The 21,928-nt window shown below is 32.9% G+C and overlaps 1 protein-coding gene across 5 annotated transcripts in view; it reads right to left on the bottom strand.

The window, feature by feature from the left end:
* Positions 1-21,928, bottom strand: part of Smap1 (small ArfGAP 1) — a 194,097-nt gene that overhangs the window by 55,090 nt on the left and 117,079 nt on the right. For 2 of the 5 annotated variants that reach the window (XM_046442994.2, XM_046442998.2), the window contains exons 5-6: positions 21,797-21,877; positions 14,580-14,660 (exon numbers count right to left, since the gene is read on the bottom strand). The exons of 1 other annotated variant lie outside the window; for it this stretch is intronic. In XM_046442994.2, the coding sequence (XP_046298950.1) occupies positions 14,580-14,660; positions 21,797-21,877 (162 nt within the window). The remainder of the gene's footprint in view (positions 1-14,579; positions 14,661-21,796; positions 21,878-21,928) is intronic. 2 more of the 5 variants (XM_046442999.2, XM_046442996.2) reach the window with 1 other exon arrangement.

The raw sequence follows: 21,928 nt of genomic DNA, 5'->3' as shown, positions 1-21,928 counted from the left end.
AAAATTGAAAATACTGGATACTTTTAGAACAATATCTCAATGTTATCAGAAAAAAAAAGTCCTTATCTATTTCTGCAGATCTACAGCTAAGAATGTTAAATGCAAAATTATAATGAGTCCAGGCTGGTAGTAGGAGGCCACAAACATAAGAGAAACTCTAAAAGAACAGTCATCTTATGGCAAGCATACATAAGAAAATTTCCAAGGCCAGAGGTTATTTTGTAATATACAAGTACACACATTTAAAAAACAGAACATGGATGCTACCCCATCTCATCCTTTCATTGTTTAACTTTTTTTTTTTTTACTTTCAAGTTAGATTTTATTGATTTCAGCTAAAAGTTATGAGACAAATTAAGGGATAGAACAGAAAAAAAAACAGCTTTCAATTCATTAAAACTGTATTATATCAAGATAAAATCATGCAGACCTACAAAGTACCTTTAAAACATATTTATTAGTTATTTAATTATGGCAAAATACACATATTTTACATAAATTCACCATTTTAAGTGTATAGTAAATAAGAAACAGACTTCAATTTTTTTAACATATCTAATTGACTTTTTATTTCAATACCCTGTTTTGAATTTTTTCTGCCCAAACACAGATGATTCTAATCAAACAGGAATTAGATAAAAAATATGTAATTTTAAAAGATAAGCCTGACTCTGGATAACTTCTAATTAATACAATGCCGATTTGTTTCATTTGACCCTACAGTTTACCTTCTACTTAATGACATTTTTATACTTTTTTTCCATATACATTAAATATATTATTTCCTTTTGTCCCCTGAATAGGAAAAGATTTGTATCTATATCCAAGAGCCCTTGACATTACTGGTACTCTTTAGTGAATCACACAACAGATAGGTATTCATTCTTCCACCAAGAGATTGTTTCACTGAGATGTATTTTGAAACAGTGGTTCTCAAGTAAGTAATGATTTGTCCCTATAATGATTCATTTAGCAATGGCTGAAGACATTTTTATCTGGTAAGACTGGTAAGATGCTGTTTAACATCCTATAAGACACAGGATAGCCCCCTACTACTCTATCCTTTGTCCTTAAAATACTTCATTGTATGCAGTAGGTACTGAGAAATGTCTGTTGAACAGACTTTCTATACCTATAAGAAAACAGATGGTTGTAATACATCTACTAATTAGCAGAGCTGAGAATCAAACTGAGTTGTTCTAACCAAGTCTATGCTTGTCTATCTTGTACTACCAGTCTGTTGGTATTTTTCAAAGACTTCTAAAAGTCCACATTCTTTGACATAGCAATTCCAGTTTTTAAAATGGATGGTAACAAGTTATAACATATGGGGGTAAAAAAGAAGTTATAACACAGCTGTATACTAATATACATATATATAGAGATAGAGCTACATAGATAGGTTTTCATTATTCAAAAAGAGGGATAAATTTTAAAATCTTAATTTTGCAAAGATAAATTATGCTATATCCCATCAGAATATTTTTAAAGACAGAAAGGCACAGGTATATTTATTTGTAATAAAAGGCATTCAAGATATATTGTTAAATGACAAAGGAACAGAATAAGTTACAAAATAACAGATGTATTATGGTATCCAATGAATACATATATTTCCATGAGAAACAATCAAAAAGGATGAAGAAAAATATGTTAGAAATAATTCTTTCTAGGTAGGGCTATCTGCAGTGATGTTTTTTTTTCCCTTCATGCTTATGTGTATTTTTAACTTCTTAAAAATATATATGGTTTGAGTATTATAGAGAAGCAGAAAAGCAAGGTTATAAAAAATCCACTCGTCTATCATATATCTTGGAAAAGAACAAGAAACTCTATAAATTTACCAAACAGGACAGATTATTTATCTTTACTTAAGGGTACCACCGTAATCTCTTCTGTTTCAGAGAGAACAATCCATTTTTTAAAAAATGCTTAATAGCTAAAGAAAAATAGGGACCTGTCAAATGAAACTAGCAATCTTTGCCATAATAAAACTTAGGCAACAGGGAAGCAGCACTAAACTGCTTTCTAAGAATAATATGTAGAGATACTTAAAGTATTATTTTCTTTAAAAGTCTACAAACAATAGATCATTATCAAATTAATCTCTATGGTCCAGCTTTACAATGGAAATGAAATGATTTAAGGAAAATATAAAGAATCTTTCAAACCTATTAATAAAAAGGTTATGAGAAGCATTTGATGTGCTTACTCACCTAAGATCATATGTTTGTATGATTTCAATAAAAGAATGAATTATTAGAAATATTTTCTTCTCAAATGTATTCATTCATTATAGTAATTTAGCCTAACTTACACTGAGAACTTGGTAGCTGTGTAAATGTCTCCTTCAGGGTGCTAAATAATGTAACCTATCAATATAGCATCTGGTAATGAGCCACTTAATTTAACTTTAACGGCTTACTAAGAACAATTTATTTGATTTACAACTAGTTGTTAACTTTCCAACGTTGGATTGAAATTTCAAGTTCAATAGATTCGTAATTATATCTTTTGCTTATACTAGTAGATCACCAAAATTTTTTAAAATTTTATTAACATAAAAGGTTTGTTCAAAAGGGTAAATTGATGGTTGTTTGTTTCCTTCCCAGCTAGTTTTAAAAAGCACTATTCATCTACATCATCATCTTAAAGATTCAAATATTTTTCATATTTTAAAACAAATTTTTTCATCAAAAGCAGAGGTCTTTTCTCTCTTATTATATTAGTGTTTCTCTATTTCCTTCCTGGAATTTTAAATTCTATTTTGATATATTCTTTCTGAACTGATTTTTCTCCCATAAAATTCAAGAAACTAGTGGCAAATATCTGAACAGGAAAATATAAAGGAAAATATAAGGGAAAATATTTTTATATACTAGAAAAAAACCAGAACATATACTTTGAGGACTACATTTCACTGCATGCATTATAGTAAGATTATACTAAGATTAATTATACTAAGATTATTCCACCACAGCATATACAAGTAAGCAAGAGTAAACACACACACACACACACACACACACGCACGCACACCCAACCCCCCACCCCACCCCACCCCCGGCCTCAATATAGAAGTAACCTGCAGTAAGAATAACTGAATGTGTTTTCTCCTAAATTGGACTTTGTGTTTTAAGAGGAGGCAAAAACTGATTAAAGAGAGCAGCAACTAGGTATTTGAAACAGAAGTCTGAAATATGAAGAATTCCCTGAATAAAATCCAGCTCTACAGTTCTGAAAGTCATCTTTAAGGATATATTTAGAAAATGTTAGGAAACTGTACCAATGTTTAGTAGGTGGAATAAGCCATTCTAGATTTAGAGCCATTTATTACCAGAAGGATCTCTAGAGATCATTTAGACAAACCTTATTTTTAAAATGAAGAGGGAAGTTCCAAGTTAAGCAACTTTGCCAAGGAGACAGTGAACCACAGATCAGGTGCTAGAGCTTAGTTGCCTTGCATCTTCACTAAAACCACTTCTCATTTGGGAGGAAGTAGGGAAATGTCTCAATAAGCTTGACTGCCTGCTTTTGTAAATAAAGTTTTATTAGAACAAATTCATTACTGCTTTCACATTACAAAGAGTTGAGTAGTTGTAAAAATGAAATATAGTTCAAAATTTTTACTATACAAAAAAGTTTTTTTTTACTATACAAAAAAAGTTTAGGAACTTAATATATAATGAGTACACATAATGGGTTGTAATAATAGTAATATAACCAGAACCAGAAAAAGTTTAACTCTTCTTTCCTTTAGTAAGGAACTATTTTTCCATTTTCCATATTTTGATATGCAAACCTCTAGAAACAAAAACTATAAAACTTTTATAACCTCACTAAGGATAAGTTAAGATCTTCTTCCTTAAACTGAAAGAGAACTCATATAACTTCGCTTTAATAGGATACTCCTTATATACATGAAATACTTACAGATCACTGGTTACTTGAAAAGTAACCTAGTAGTCCAATCTTAGCAAATTAGAACTATCTAATATATGACAGAATGTTTTAGAAAAGCAAATTTTTACACAATTTTTCTACCAGTATAGAGCACAAAGAAGAGACAACCATTCAAATGTCAGAAGCACCTGCCTTAATAATCATTTGATTCATTTTATTAAATTTTTAGATTTTTATCTTTCTTCTCCCAGTAAACCTGGCTCTTACTGACCCAATAAATAATAGATGCCGGCACACCACAAAGATGTAAACCTCAATGAGACTCGAGTTAAATAAAAATAAAGTCTGGGAACAGTGGCGGTATACCTGTAATTCCAGCCACCTGGGAAGCTAAGCAGGAAATTTGCTGGTTAGAGACACACCAAGGCAATTTAGTGAAACCCTGTCTCAAAATAAAAAATAAAAAGTGACAGGGATGAAGCTCAAGGGTAGAGAACTTGCCTAGCACATTGTGAGACCTTGGGTTCAATTGCCAGTACTGGAAAAGAAAAGGGAAAAAAGGAGAAACTTTCCATGAAAATTGTAGACTGTGTGAGGAAAATAAATTTAATTATAGAAGAATGAAGTAGCTAAATAGAAGCTAACAAATTATAAATAAATAGTTCTTTAGGAAAATCTGGACATTCCACTATAACATGATGTAGAACATACAACAGGAATGAAACTGCAGCAAGAAGATTTTCATGTCAAATCAAAATATCCACCATCCCCCAATACATCCCCACACACAACATTCGGGAATTGAAATCAAAGACTAGGGTTCAAATCCCTGGGCTATCACCAACTACTAACTAGAAGCAAATCACTTCTAAGCAATGAGCTCCTTCTAGAATTTAGTTTACTTTCATTTTTTTATAAAATAAAAAATGTGAATAATAGTAAGATTCCTCCCAAATCCCAAATTAATATGTTAGTATATATTAATATGTATTAATATTAATATATGTTGATATATATTAATATGTATACACTTTTGCTTTAATAGTTTATTGAACAAATCAGGGTAATTAGCACCTCCAACATCTTCAACATTTATCATTCCTGTGTGATGAGAAAATTCCAAACCCTGTCTTCTAGCTATGAGAGTGGAGGGATGAGTAGAAGTTGGTCAGTGGGTTCAATACTGCAATTAAATGGAATGATAATTCTAGATATATTGCTCAGAAGTGTGAATATAGTTAACAATAATGGATCATATTTCAAAATATTTCCTTATTTTTATTGTTTAAAGTTGAGTTTGTAAATCCTGTATATATTATAAATATAGTATTTTTTATTAGACAATTATAATTATGCATAATAGTTGAGTTCATTTTGACAAAATCATACATGCATGATTTACTCCCTTTCAGTCCCTGTCCCTCCCACCTTTCCCCCTCTCCTCCTCCCTCCCCCTATTCTTCCTCTAATTTACTGATCTTTCATTTATTTATTTTTGATTGATGCTTGCTACATATAAATAAAGGTGAAATTCCCTGTAGTATATTTATAAGTGCATATAATGTGATTTTCTTAAATTCCTTCTGCATTTCCCATCCCTACTCCCCCTCCCTCCCCTCTCAATCTCCTTCTTCTATTCCACTGATCTTCCCTATATCTTTAGGGTAGCCAATGCACACACCCCCACCCAACTCTCCACCACCACGTTCTTTTCCTTATTTTGCTCTAGCTTCCACATATGAGAAAACATTCAACCTTTGATTTTAAGAGTCTGGCTTATTTCACTTAGCATGATATGCTCCACTTATATCCATTTATTGGCAAATGCCATAATCTCATTCTTCTTCATGCTGAGTAAGATTCCATTGTGTATACATACCACATTTTATTAATCTGTTCATCTAGTAATGGACATCTGTGCTGATTCCATAATTTGGCTACTGGGAATTGTGCTTCTATAAATGCTGAAATGGATATATGGGCTATATTATGCTAATTTTAGTTCTTTTGGAATAAATACTAAGTAGTGAGATAGCCTAGTCATATGGTGGTTCCATTCCTAAGTTTTTCTAGGAATCTCCATACTGCTCTCCAAAGTGGTTGTAGTAATTTGTAGTCCCACCAACAACGTATAAATGTACCTTTTCTCTCATATCCATGCTAGCATTTATTAGTATGTATATTCTTGATAATTATCATTCTAACTGAAGTGAGGTGAAATAATATTAGTGTGCTTTGATTTGCATTTCCCTGATTGCTAGAGATGTTGAATATTTTTTCATATTTTTTAGCCATTAGTGTTTCTGCTTTTGAAAAGTGTCTGTTCTGTAGTTCTTTCGCCCATTTATTGACTGGGTTATTTGTTGTTGTTGTTGTTTTGTGTGTGTGTGTGTGTGTGTAAAGTTTTTTGAATTCTTTGTATGTTCTGGGTATTAATCTCTGTTAAAGGAGCAGCTGTTAAAGATTTTCTTCCATTCTGTAAGCTCTCTATTCACACTCTTTTTTCCTTTGCTGTGAAGAAGCTTTTTAATTTGATGGCATCCATTTATTGATTCTTAGCTTTATTTCTTGATCATTAGGGATCATGTTTAGGAAGTTGGTGCCTGTACCAATATGATGAAGTGTTGACCCTATGTTTTTTTCTAGCAATTGCAAAATTTCTGGTCTAATACCCTAGGCTTTGATACATTTTGAGTAATTTTTGTGCAGGGTGAGAGACAGAAATCTCGTTTCATTCCTCTACACATGGATAGCCTTTTTTCCTAGCAACATTCCTTATATTTTTGGTACCTTTGTCAAGTATCAGATGGCTGAAAGTATATGAGTTTGGTTCTGTGTCTTCTATTCTACTCCATTGGTCTTCATATCTATTTTGATGCCAATACCATGCTGTTTTTAAAATTTGTTTTAATGGAGTATAATTTCTCATTCTTCTGGTTATACATGATGTAGACTCCCACATGTCATGGGGTAAGAATGTGTGATTCATTCTATTATCCTTCTTATCCCCATACCCCACCTTCCCCTCCCTTCACTCCCCTCTACCTATTCTTTCCTAGCCCCCCTACCTTATTGTGAATTAGCATCTGCATATCAGAGAAAAACAGTTGGCCTTTGGTTTGGGGGGATTGGCTTATTTCACTTAGCATGATAATCTCCAGCTCCATCCATTTACCAGCAAATGCCATCATTTCATTCTTCTTTAAGACTGAGTAATATTCCATCATATATACATATATACCACATTTATTTTAATCCATTCATCTGTTGAAGGGCACCTAGGTTGGTTCCATAGTTTAGCTACTGTGAGTTGAGCTGCTATAAACATTGATGTGGCTGCATCACTGTAATATGCTTTGGGTATAAACCAAGAAGCAGGATACCTGGGTCAAATGGTGGTTCCATTCTAAGTTTTCTGAGGAATCTCCATACCGCTTTCCATAACGATTGCACCAATTTACATTCCCACCAGTAATATGTGAGTGCTCCTTTTTCCCCACATCCTCACCAACATTTATGGTTGTTTGTATTCTAGATAATTGCTATTCTGACTGGGGTGAGATGAAATCTTACAGTAGTTTTGATTTGCATTTCTCTAATTGCTAGGGATATTGAACATTTTTTCATATATTGGTTGATCTATTATAGTTCTTCTTCTGTGAAATGTTCAGTTCCTTAGCCCATTTACTGACTGGGTTATTTTGTTTTTTTAGTTATCTATATATCCTGGAGATTAATGCTGTATCTGAGGTGCATGTGGTAAAGATTTTCTCTCATTCTGCAGGCTCTCTCTTCACATTATTGATTGTTTCCATTGTTGAGAAGAAGATTTTTAAGTTTGAATCAATCCCATTTATTGATTCTTGATTTTTACTTCTTGCACTATAGGAGTCTTGTTAAGGAAGTCAGATCCTAAGCTGACATGATGAAAATTTGGGTCTACTTTTTCTTCTACTAGGCACAGAGTCTCCGTTCTAGTCCTAAGTCTTTGATTCACTTTGAGTTGAGTTTTGTGCAGGGTGAGATAGGGATTTCATTTAGTTATATGTGGATTTTTAATTTTCCCAGCACTATTTATTGAATAGGCTATCTTTTCACCAGCATTTTACAAAACACAGCACACCTTCATGCTCAAAACACTAGAAAAACTAGGGGTAATAGGAACATACCTGAACATCATAAAAGCTACATATGCTAAACCCAAGGCCAGTATAATTCTAAATGGAGAAAAACTGAAAGCATTCCCTCTAAAAACTGGAACAAGACAAGGATGCCCTCTTTCACCACTTCTATTCAACATCATCCTTGAAACTCTAGCCACAGCAATTAGACAAAAGAAAGAAATTAAAGGAACATGAATAGGAAAAGAAGAATTCAGCTACCACTATTCGTTGACAACATGATTCTATATACTTATTGAATAGGCTATCAAAAAATTCCACCAGAAAACTTCTAAAACTCAGCAAAGTAGCAGGTTACAAAATCAACACCCATAACGGCAAGGTATTGGCACCAAAACAGACATGTAGACCAATGGTACAGAACAGAAGATACAGAGACAAACCCACATAAATACAGTTATCTCATACTAGACACAAAGGTACCATGCTGTTTTTGTTACTAGAGCTCTATAGTATAATTTGAGATCATGTATTGTGATGCCTCCTCTGTTGCTATTCTTGCTCAAGATTACTTTAGTTGTTCTGCATCTCTTCCAAATGAATTTAAGGACTGTTTTCTTCCTAGGTCTGTGAAGTATGTCATTGGTATTTTGATGTGGACTGCACTGAATGTATACACTGCTTTTGGTAGTATGGCCATTTTGTTAATATTAATTCTGCCTATTCAAGAACATGGGAGATATTTCCATTTCCTAAAATCTTCTTCAATTTCTTTCTTCAGTATTCTATAATTTTCATTGTAGAGATCTTTCACCTCTTTGGTTAGATAAATTCCCAAGGTTTTTTGTTTGTTTAGTATTTTTTAGGTTATTGTGAATGGGATGGTTTTCCTGATTTCTTTTTCCTCCTACTTTCCTGAATTCATTTATCAGCTTGAGAAGTCTTCTGACGAGATTTTTGGAGTCATTTAGATATAGGATCACGTCATCAGCAAATAGAGATAGTTTGACATCTCCGCTTTATTTTGATATCCCTTTAATTTCCTTCTCTTGCTGACTGCTCTGGTTAGAGTTTCAAGAACTATATTGTATGGACATGCAACAGTGGACACCTTTGCTTGTTCTTGATTTTAGAGGAAATACTTTCAGTTTTTCTCTGTTCAGCATGATGTTGGCTTTGGGTTCATCATATATAGCTTTTATAATTTTGAGGTAAATTCATTTTATCCCTAGTTTATCCAGCACTTTTAACATGAATAGATGCTGGATTTTATCAAAGCCTTTTTCTCTATCAAGAAGATTGTAAGATTCTTGTTCTTAATTCTATTTAAGTGGTGAACTGCATTTATTGATTTGTCAATGTTGAACCAATCTGGCCACCCTGGGATGAAACCCATGGTATATTATCTTCTTGGTATGTTTTGGAATGAAGTTTGCTAATATTTTATTAAGAATTTCTACATCTATTTTCATCAGGGATACTGGTCTACAGCTTTCTTTTCTGATGTGTTTTTGCCTGGTTTTGGTACCAGGGTTATACCCACTTCATAGAATATCCATTGGGTGTGTTCCCTCCCATTCAATTTCATGGAATAATTTGAGAAAGACTGCTGTTAGTTCTTCTTTAAATATCGAAACTCACCTGAGAATCCATCGTATTCTAGGCTTTTCTTTGTTTATGGGGTTTAAATTGCTATTACAAATTCATTACTCGATGTTGTTCCATTTAGGTTTTCTATATCTTTCTGGTTCAATTTGGGTAGTTCATACGCATCTAAAAATTTTGTCAATGTCTTCTAGATTTTTCAGTTTATTGGAGTATAAATTTTCAAAATAGTTTCTAATGATCCTTCGTATTTCAAAAGTGTCTATGGTGATACTTCCTTTTCATCTCTAATTTTGTTTCTTTCTTTTGATTAGCTTGGCTAAGGGTTTATCAATCTGACTCACCTTTTGGAGGAACCAATTCTTTGTTTCACTGATGCTATACTATATATTGCTTTTGTATTTTCAATTTCATTAATTTTGGCTCAGATCTTAATTATTACCTGTCTTCTACTGATTTTGTAATTAGTTTGTTCTTCCTTTACTAATGCCTTGAGGTGAAGCCTAAGCTTATCTGCCATGTTAATATATTTTTCAAGTAACTATTCATTAAGCTATCACGTTGTCAAAAAATCACACTAATGGGGATACGGTGTGTGGTTCAGTGGAAGAGCATGTACTTAACATGTGTAAGACCTGGGTTCAATACCCAGTACCACTACACCCATCCACCCCAGCAAAAAAAGGATAACTATACTAATAGCTTTAATTATTTATACAAATAAATGAAACTTAGAGAAAGGATCCTAGAATAATAATCCCGATTAATCCCTATCAAGTATTCTTTTAAACTCATGAGATATAAGCTGTGTTGGTTTAAAAAGATAAATAAAAGTCCTTATTTTTCCAACCCATTCTCAAAAAAATTCTCCAATGAAACTAGGTGACATTAGACAAATCATATATTCTGAGTATGAATTCACCACTCTATAAAACGGACCTTGTAGCTTTTGTGAAGAATAAAAATAACATACACAAAAAGTTGAAAGCTTTTCCTTTGAGCTCAGGAATAAAACAAGGAGGCTTCTATCACCAATTCAGAAACCAGAACAAGAAAGAGTGTCAAATTCTGCCACAATTAAGTTATAGAAATAAAATGCCCTATATATGTATGTATATTTGCACAAACTACTATAAATAGATGAAGAAAAGACAGAAAATATAACAGAAAAACAGACAAAAAATTGTGAACCACGATTTTAGAAGAGTAAATCCAAATTGGCTATAAACATATGAAAGGTACTGAGCATCATCTGTAATCAAGGAAATGGACAATAAATGAGATACCATTACATATTCACCAGGCTGCAAATACTAAAATCTCTTGTCAGACCACATGTTGTAGAGAAAGTGAAAGGTGTTAAGAATATTTTTATATACACTTTGTAAAGTAGTTTGATATTATGCAGTAAAGTTTAAGATACAAACATTAAACGGCTCAGCGATTCCTCTCCTAAGTACTTCCTAAAGAAATACTTGCTTAGATGAACACTTACAAAAGTGTTCACTGCAGCACTACTTATAATAGTTTAAACAAAACTATATAGAATTCAAATGTTCAACAGTGGAATGCATAAACTGTAAAACGTGTGCACATGCGCATACACACACGAAAACTACAGTTATATACTACGTAACTGACTCTTACAAAATGTTGACTAAAAATAAATTTAAAAGAACATTAGTAATATTATTTTAGTCATAATATAGAAAATCAAACCACATTGTTTAGAGATACATGTAGAGGTGGTAAAGTTATTTTTAAGATGCAAAGAGGGTTGGGGATGTAGCTCAGTTGTAGAGGGCTTGCCTAGCAAGCTTGAGGCCCTGAATTCATAATCCCCAGCACCACACAAACACATAAAAAGATGCGATGAAATTGGTATTCATAGAGGGGAAGAGAAATAATTTTTGCTTGGGAAGGGTCATGGGGGAGGTGAGTTTCTGGGGTGCTGTTCTTGTTTTACTTCCTGATTTAGGTGATGGTACATGTTGGTAATTTTACATAAAGATTATTAGATGTAATTGTGATGTAAGTTGTATATGTAGCACAGTTCCTGGCATACAGCAGATTGCCAAAAAAGCCAAATCTTAATGATAGGATATTATTCTGATTATTTGGATTATTCTTATTACTAGTTTAACTACAATTATACCAATTTCTTCTCTGTGGATTATTTATGCCTCCTGGAAACATCACCTCAGGAAGACTATCAAGAAAAATACCTATTTGTTAAATAAAGCTTCTTCATTTGTGCTACTGTTCTTCTAGTTTCTCCACTATGATACTTTTAAATGTATGGTTTTTCTTACATATTCTGCACTATTTGTTTGCAAAATTTTAATAGGAAGTAAAGTATTTTCCTCTATATGATTTTTCTCTTAGCAAGGCCTCCACCATCAGCAGCAGGAGGGCTAATCTTTGCAGGGTAAAGCAAGAGAAACAGATGAGGCATGAACATGGTTTAATAAAACCTATGGCTAAAAGAAAACAGTAAAGGTGAAATGCTAGATTTCTCACTGTTCGCATACCCTGTATGCCTCAGGATTGTGATACAGAGACTATACTCTGAAGTAATTGTTGGGGCCCATTATCACAGCAAACAATATAAGGTGATTATTCACAATGTAAGGCTACAAACACATAAGGTCACTACATCAGATGCTTACCATATTTTAATGGTGAAATACTTTTTTTTAAATAATGGAGGAATAAAGATGATGTTTTAAAAAGGAATTAAATGTTATATCTTACCACATATAACAATAAGGCATTATACAAACTATTTTAAAATTTCTAAGTTTTAGAAACAAAAAATAAAACCTTATAGTGAGTTGAAAATTACTTTGTAATTAAATATGAAATAAGTGATTTCACTCACAGCTTCTTACTGATGTGCATTAAAGTTACCATAGAAGAGTTAATGCTACTTAGTCAGTCAACAGGTTATAATCACCAATTTAATCACTCCTTTAAAAAGTATTAAATTCGTTAACACCTAAATTTAACATGGTGAAAAGTAAGAATTTAATTCAGTAAACGATCACTAAAACAATAATAGTGATATTCAAACAAACTTTAACTGAAAAAAGTATTTTAAAACGTATTTCAAGGGATTCCACATAGCAAAATAGTTCAATAGTCTTTAGGATTTAATTAATTACTTATCACTAAATAATAATTTATTAATCTTTCTGCAGGACCTTGGAATCAAGACACCAAAAGGAATTATAAGATAAAAAGCAACAATGAATCCATTTACATGTATTTAACACAAACGTAAGGAAACACAGGACTTAGCTCCACCTGACTAATAAATGATTTAAGGAAACAAAATACCTACTCATCTGTGTTAGATAAGGAATTTATCTAATAACACAAAACAGTAAAAGAAGGTAACAAGTAATAAAATCAAGTGCATAGCAATGTCTACAGAAGTTTGAGGAAAAGAAAAAGTGTATCTAGTTGGGATGTCTAATTGACTTTATGGAAAAGGTGACATAAGGAAGTTTAAGGAGAGGTAGGGAAAGAAAAGGATGTTCTTGGCAAAACAATTTAACACACATGGAAAATATAGTTAGGTGACAGTGGAAGAGTCTAAATGGTATGAAAAATGAAACAGAAGCAGAGGAAGGGTCAGATGATGAATGGCTTCAATTGTCACATAAAGGAACTAAGATTCTCAGGGTACTTAATATCTCTTCAATGTTGAAGACTTGTTGATAACTTTTTGAGAGATTGTTCCAATAAATGACAAAGAAAGAACTGCTATATATTTCTGCACTGTAAATGGATGTATTTTGTGGTATTATAATAGGTCTCAAGTTGATTTTAAAATTTAAACAACTAACATCAAGGATGCTGCCTTTATTAACAATTCTCTTACCACGCTTTAGGTTTATATGATGAAATGCATTCACAGCCAACCCACCATAATTATATAATCAGGTCCTTTGCAAAAATATAATGATCTTCGTACCTCTAGTATGCCTATCACATCTATCCTTCACACTACTGTCAAAATGATCTTCCAAAAAAACCCTTCCTGATTTGGTACATCACCTGCTTTAGAATCTGGAGTGTTCCCATGGCCTTTCTTCCCTCAAAAAACAAACATCTACAATGTGGGTTCAACACATCATTCTGGCCTTATTTTTCACTACTTTTTATAAATAAACATATAACTTTTTTCAAACTCACTGTTTATTTTTCTTCTTTGTGGTGCTGGAGATTGAACCAAGGGTCTCATACATGCTAGGCAAGTGCTCTACCACTGGCTACATCTCCAGCCATCAAACATCTTTTTCTTTTCTTTTCTTTTCTTTTTTTTTTTTTAAATATACTTCCATTTACAAACATACTTCCATCTATTTCCAGTTTCCATGTCTATTTTCAGGCTAGTCTCTTAAACTAATATACTCTTGTCTTCCATCTTAATCCTTCCTACACTTTTAGATCTAATTCTAATGTTATGAAGCATAAGATCTTTCCTGGAAGTCCCTTCAGCTATGACCTCTTCATTTTCTAAATTTCCACTGAAAGGTGTGTATAAAACATTCCCAAGCCAAGTGCGATGGCGCATGCCCGTAATCCCAGCTAATCAGGAGGCTGAGGTAGGAGGATCAAAAGTCAAGGCTGGCCTGGGCAACATAGCAATACCTTGTATCAAAACAAAAACAAAAGCAACAAAAACCACCATTCTGTATATCATTCATGAGAGAATACTTGTCCTTACACTTGTGTGTAAGATGGTCTATACACACATTTATAATAAATTATAAATCATACAGGACAAGTCAGGAGGATATGCTTACCACACAGTATTCATTGAACAATTACTTAAAAGAAAACAAACTATTTGCATATCATAAATATCCAGAGGGTCTTTAATATAAGTATATAAGTAAGATGGTAATATTAATAGCTTTTTTTTTAATAAAGGAATTTTACCTTTTCAGTTGTAAGTGGTTTTGTAGGCTTTTCTGGCTCCTTTTCTCTCTTTTTCTCTTCCTTCTTTTTTTCTTTTTCTTTCTAAAACATAGCCCAAAGTTTTGATAAGTTTATTTTTTAAGCATGGCCACTTTTAATTCTTTTTTTATTTTATTAGTTTGAATTATCATGTGAAAATATTCAATGTTTACAATACCTAAGTACTATTGAAATATAAAATACAGCAAATTTATATTCTCACTGAGATTATGTGTTGATAACTCAATACTAAGTATCTCTCTAAAAATTAAAATATAAGTGAGACAATTTAGTACTTTTTGATATGACAGAAGTTCATGATATTTATTTTAAACAAATGCAAAATCCATTCAATAAATTCTCACTACATCCTTCCATAAGGATGTGCTTCCAGATAGCAACCATAATGTTGAATTTTGAACAAGCAAAGATAAACTAATTGATGAAACAGACCTCCTTTTCACATGAGTGAAGACAAATTATAATGGATAACCACAAGGGTAACAGTATAAAATCACTATAATTGTTTAAAAAAATACAAAATATATTCAGGCCATTATTACAGGTTTTTAGTTTTCAAAATAGCAAATATTATTATTCTCTTGCAGAAAAAAAATGATAAAGATAGTACATCGAGACCAGCAGTTAAGGTAAACTATAATGGAATCATGATGATCACAATTTGCATTTCTAGAAAGGATGAAACATTTTAAAATTAAGGATCAAAAACAATAATGACAAATGTTAAGGGACATAAAATGCCAAAAAAGTGAAAAAAGATTAGACAAAGAGCATTTTTTGTAGCATTTCAAGGAAGAAATGTCTGGAAACCTAAAATTGAATGACTGCTACATCTGCATACTAAAATATGCCTTAGTTCCTTGCACCAAATATAAAAAGATAAAAATGATGAAGAAATGCAATCCATCAACAAATATATTAAAAAAATGTTCAATATCCCTAGCAATTAGAGAAACACAAATCAAAACTACACTGAGATTCCATCTCTCTTCAGTCAGAATGGCAACTATCAAGAATAAAAAGCAACAATAAATGTTACCAAGAATGTGGGGGGAAAGGTATACTCATACATTGCTCATAGGACTGCAAAGTGTTGCAACCACTATGGAAAGCAGTATGGAGATTCCTCAGAAAACTTGGAATGGAACCACCATTGACTCAGCTATCCCACTCCTCAGTTTATACCCAAAGGACTTAAAAACAGCATACTACAATAACACAGACACATTGATGTTTATAGCAACTCAATTCACAATAGCTAAACTATGGAACCAAACTAGATGCCCATCAACAGATGAATGGATAAAGAAAAAGTAGTATATATACACAATAGAATATTATTCAGCCTTAAAGAAGAATGAAATTATGGTACTTGCCGGTAAATGAATGGAGCTGGAGATTATCATGCTAAGAGAAATAAGCTAATCCAAAAGAATCAAAGGTGGAATATTTTTTTCTGATATGTGGATGCTAATTCACAATAAAGAGGGAGGCTAGGGAAGAATAAAGGTACTTTGGATTAGACAGAGGGGAGTGAAGGGAGAGCAGTGGGTATGGAGGTAGGAAGGATAGTAGAATGAATGAACATTATTATTCTATGTGCATATATGATTACACAACCAGTATAACTCTACATTATGTACAACCAGAAGGATGAGAAGTAATACTCCATTTATGTATAATGTTAAAATATATTTATACTGTAATATATAACTAATTAAAACAAATTTTTTTTAAAAAAGGAAATGTTAAAAAAAAAGAAAAAGAAAAAAGGAAGACCACATGATAAGCACAGAAAATAGTCAAAAAAACTATGGGTTGAATTTGCATCTGTCCCTTTAAAATGGTCTTTGATATAACCTTCATCAGACCAAATTTGGTATATGTAAATCAGGAACAATAATATGGGCAATTTGTAGGATATAATTAAAAAAAAAAAAAAAAAAAACACTAGAAGCTCAAAATCAGGCAAAACTATGTTTGAGCTGTAATGGTGACAAATGCCTGTAATCCTAACAGCTTGTGAGGCTGGGGTAGGAGAATCCCAGGTGTGAAGCAAGACTTAGCAACTTAGTGAGGCCCTAAGCAACTTAACAAAACCCTGTCTCTAAAGGACTGGGGATGTGGCTCAGGAGTTAAGCACCCCTGGATTCAATCCCTGGTACCAGAACCAAAAAACTACATTGTTTGGGGATATGTACACCAGTATAAAATTATGATGAAAAGCAAAGTTGTGATGATAATGATGACAATGGCAGTAACTATAAAAAGTCAGAATGCTAATTACCCATGGGAGAAAGGATGAGATTTAAAAAGGAAGGTAACATGGAAGATTTCGAAGTGTTAACAATGTTCAGTTCATGCAGTGGCACAGTGATAGTTTCACAGTGATAGTTTTATAAGTATTCATTAAAACAGACACATATTTAATGTGCATTTCAATATTGAAAAGAAAAAAGACACTAAAACCCTCACAAACAGAACTCTGTAAACTGTAAAACACTACACAAATATGAAACACTGTAACTTTAGTATTTGCTGTAATGATATAAAAAGGAGGAAAGAAAAACCCTTGGTCCTTATCCCAAAGTTTAAAAGAAAATCATAGAGAAGATTTTATGACATGAATATACAATGTCTTCAACTCAAATTTAGGAACAGCAAGAAAATTCTAAAGCGTTTCTCTTTTCTTTTATTGGTTCTTAATAAAGAACAATGAGTGTAACAGTATTTCACAAACCAGTGATAGCATTTGAACTAAAACTTACACTAACAAACAGCATAGGTGTACAACTTTGTAGTGAAAAGAGAATAAATATATGGCTAGAACTTCCAGAACCTATATAAAAAGAGTTTAAATTTCGAGGTTCTTTTAGACTAAGGTTCTCTAAAACATCTGTTTCAATAATGCTTTTCAGGAATGAAATAAAAGTTAACATAAAGCTGAACCTTCTGAATACTTAAAGTGCTAAAGCGTAAAAACAATCTATATTCTTTAACTATCAGATACGAATATCAAAACTGGCATTTTGAGATTGGAGTATAGGCAGTGATAGAACACTTGCCTAGCACATGTGAGGCACTAGGTTCAATCCTCAACACCACATATAACAAATAAATAAAATAAAGGTATTGTGTACATCTACAACTAAAAATATATATTTTTTAAAAAAACTGATATTCTGTCACAAACATTAAGGATATTAACATAGGACAGACAAAAGACCATCTAGAAAGTTGAATATATTTCTAAAAACATATTTTTATATCTGCTCAAGTACCTGGACTTCAGGTACTAAAATAAGGAAGATGTGAGCCTTTAAGGATAACTAGAAACATTACTTATTGGTGGTCAATCCCAACCCAAATCAAAACATTCATTTCCAAAACACAATTACCACTTATTAAGTGTTTCCTTATTACTTAGTTTAATTTTTATGAAAACCATTTAGTTACTGTCATTATTGTCCTCTTACAAATGAAGAAATGAAATCTTAGAAAAGTGGTGCCCGAAGCAACACAGATGATCAGCATCCCTTTAGGATAAGGGACTAGAGACTCCAAACATTCAAGTCTCTCTACTCAATGTGGTTCAGTGGAGCGTTTGCTATTCTTGTTATTGTTACTCCTTACCACAACAGTTAATATTTACTGAACCCTTACTATGTGCCAGGTGCTGTTTTGACTTAGTCCTCACAATAACTTTATGAGGTAAGTAACATTATCTTGGGCTGGGATGTAGCACACTGCAAAGTGTTTGCCTCGCATTTGCAAAGCCCTGGGTTCAATCCCCAGTTCCAGAAAAGATAACAACAACAACAACAACACTTCACTTCACTTTGTAAGTAAAGAATAAATGAGTTGTATAAAAATCCTTCATATATTACAAGATATTTTCTATATATTATTAGCAAAGTTTGGTGAGGCAAGCAATGCAAAAACACATTCTCACTAGTATATTGAGGACAGGTAGCTCCATAATCTCTCATAGATGTTAGTTTTGATATGGTCTGAAAATCTGTGCTCACCCCAAAATTCTTACATTGAAAATAAATCTCCAATATGATGGAATTAAGAGGTGAGGCCTTTCATAGGTGATTACATCATGAGGGTGGAGTACTCCTGTCTAGGATTAGCACTCTTATAAGAGAGGCCCTGGAGAGATCTCTTGCCCCTTTTCACCATAACAGGCCATAGTGAGAAGGTGCATTCTATGACTAAGGAAGTGGGGTTGCACAAGACATACAGTGTCCTGAAGCCTTGAGCTTCTACTTTTTTATAGCCTTCGAAAATATGAGAAATAAATTTCTGTTCAAAAGATATTCAATCTTTGGTAAAAATTTTCAAGGAAGGCATTATAATGAGTAGGAAAGACTTCCTAAACACTGCAACTGGCAGGAACACATGAAATCACCAAAAATAAATCAAATTAGCTAGCTACATTTAATAGAAGAAGAACATGATTTATGCTTTTAAAACACTGGAATTCCAGCCATCGAAATATGGTTGTCATCTACTCTGATTCTAGATGTGGTATTATAAAACAGGGTTTGAAGTAACAGTAACAGCATGGACTCTAAACTCAGATAATACAGTTTAACCCACTATAGAATCAATAGCTGATAAAAGATCAAAGAAGTCTTTTAGAACCTAAGAAATTCTAAACTATTTTCTCTGAAAGAATAAAATACAGCAGGTTTTGGTATTGTAAAATAGTAGTTCCTGAAATTTGGTTGGTACACATAAGAATTATATAGTGAAATGACAGACCTCCTGTTCAAGAAAATGGATAAACATTCTAGAGTCTTATAAGACAGAAAAAAAGTACATATTGGGTTCATCATAATCAAACTATACTTAAGTTATTGAGTTGAAGACATGGGTGCCAAATTTTGATTAGATACTATCTTTAAAAGTATGAGCATATATTCTCTACTATACTTGTACACTTACATAAGCTTACATAGTAACACTATAATAACAAGATAAAATACAAACGAAAATATAATTTTAAAATTATGAGAAAAAGCATGAAAAGACATTCTAAATGGACTACATAAGCTATAGACATTAGATTTTTGAGATCAAATAAGATCACTGCTTTCTGAGACTCAGAAACAGGAACCACATAAAAGAATAATCCTATAGTAACACATGCCTTCAATCCCAGCAACTTGGTAGGATGAGGCAGAAGGATCACAAGCTGTAGTCCAGCCTGGGCAACTTAGTAAGACCCTGTCTCAAAATAAAAAATAAAAAGGGATGGGGATGTAGCACAGTGGTAGAGTGTCCATGGATTCACTCCCCAGTAATATGCATATATACACAAAGTGCAATCCAGGGATTTCACCTTCTTTCCCTATGAGAAATATCTTCAGGGAAAATTTTCACAGGGCCAAACCTGCCTTTTGGCATCTTTCCACTTTCTCAAGGCAACCCAAAAACTCCTAGAGTGCTTGTTTCCTCAAGACTGCCTACTGACCTAAGCCACCTATAATACTCAAATAACCCAGTCTATCTACTTCCAACCCTGTACTTTGTGCTCTAAAAACATCCCTCATAATTTCATGAATTTCCCTTGCTCAGCTAATAACTCATAGATTCAGATGTTCCCAACTTTCTATTCTCTTGGTTTTCCTCCTGTCACTCAACATACTGGCTGGGGTTGGGATCTTGGTCTCCCCACCACCATAAATCTGAGCTGTAGACCTGTATGTTCAATCATCTGCATATTCCACAGTTACTTCATACTCAGTATATTCAACTTTTAATTCATTTCCTTCTCCTTTCTCTCCTCAAACTTATTTATTCCCTCAACTTATATCCTTATCTCACTGAACAGTATCATCATCTACAGAGAGGGGCTCAAGCCAGACATTGAGTCACAGGCTTTCCAAAGCACCTCAATGATTCATCAATTACTAAATTCCAAAGATTCTACCTTAATATCTCTCAAAATATGCTCTCCTTTTCATCTCTATCCTCATTTACCACATGCCTCCATCATTTTATTCCTGGATAAATCTTGGTTCTCAAGCCTTTTAGTCACCCATCACCAAAATCTCAGTCCCCATGGAGCCAGTAGAATAGTGTTATAACATGAAAATCTGATCCTGTCACTCCTCAGAAGTCATCATTAAAGTGCCTGGGTCTTCAGAATGAACACCAAATCCTTTAAGCAGGCTTTTAAGAAAGTTCTCACACTTCTGTATCTTGCTGTTACTGCAGCTATGCCATTCACCTTGCAACTCCTCAAGCACTATACTTTACCCATAAACTTTTTAACAAGGTCCTTTCTCTCTCTATTTGGAATTCCTCCTAATCCTTATATCTTGAAACGTATTCAGAGTATAAGATGCATCAAAAGCACGCCTCCTGTATTAACAGCAGCACAGTGAGTTTTCCTCAATCACTAAACTGATTATACTGCACTATAAACTGCTGTACAGCTGTTTTCCTTCATTAGATTGTAAACTCCTTGTGTGCAGGGGCTGTATATTGTTTTGCTTGCCTTTATATCCCTCATATCTAGCATGCCATTTATCAAGGAATAGACACTAGAAAAATGATAGCTGAAAGAAGTCCCCCCAAACTAATTGATTCAGGCCAATGTAACAAAAGAAAAAAGGTTAAGAATCAAAGGAAATTACAATTCTCAAATATTTTAGGGCACTCTTTAAAAATGCATAGTGATGTTACCATGTACCCAATACCCCCATTCAAAATGTATTCTAATAATGATTATTCTAAACTAATAAATCCAAATTACATACATTTTATCTATATAATGGTTGCTATTGCTTCAAAAAATTTTTGATATCAATTTTTTTTCAAGTACTTATAATAACAGAAACACAGATCAAACAGTTACTTAAAGTGTAAGAGAGTAATAACAACAAAAAACTAATTGCTTAACTACTGTTGAGATATATTTATGGCCCAATAAATCAGTAACCCTGAAATTAAATAAATATAGACTAAAACCCTTTAATTATACCTGTGGCATAAAAAAAACTGAAGAAATTGTTGCTTTCAAAAACACAATTAGTACTGTGGATCATTCAAAATTTAAAAAAAAAAAAAGCTATTGTAGTGCTCTTAAATTATGGCAAATTGTGAAAGAAAGTTCATTTATCACTGAATACCACATAATGCAGATGGTTAAAACACGACCATACCTCCAATTTGTTTTTCTCAACAGCAACTTGCAGAGAAGGAGAAGATACCAAAGGCTGAAGAGGAGCATCAGAAGAGGAAATCTGCAAAGTGCAGATAAAAAGTCAGGAAAAAAAAAAGTGATCAGAATTGAC

Source organism: Marmota monax, unplaced genomic scaffold (assembly GCF_021218885.2).
Source record: "Marmota monax isolate L192 unplaced genomic scaffold, Marmota_monax_Labrador192_F-V1.1 WCK01_AAM20220418_F8-fsc00091, whole genome shotgun sequence".
Taxonomy (NCBI): Eukaryota; Metazoa; Chordata; class Mammalia; order Rodentia; family Sciuridae; genus Marmota; species Marmota monax.
Note: the sequence above shows the minus strand (reverse complement) of the source record. Positions and strands in the feature narration are given on the sequence as shown.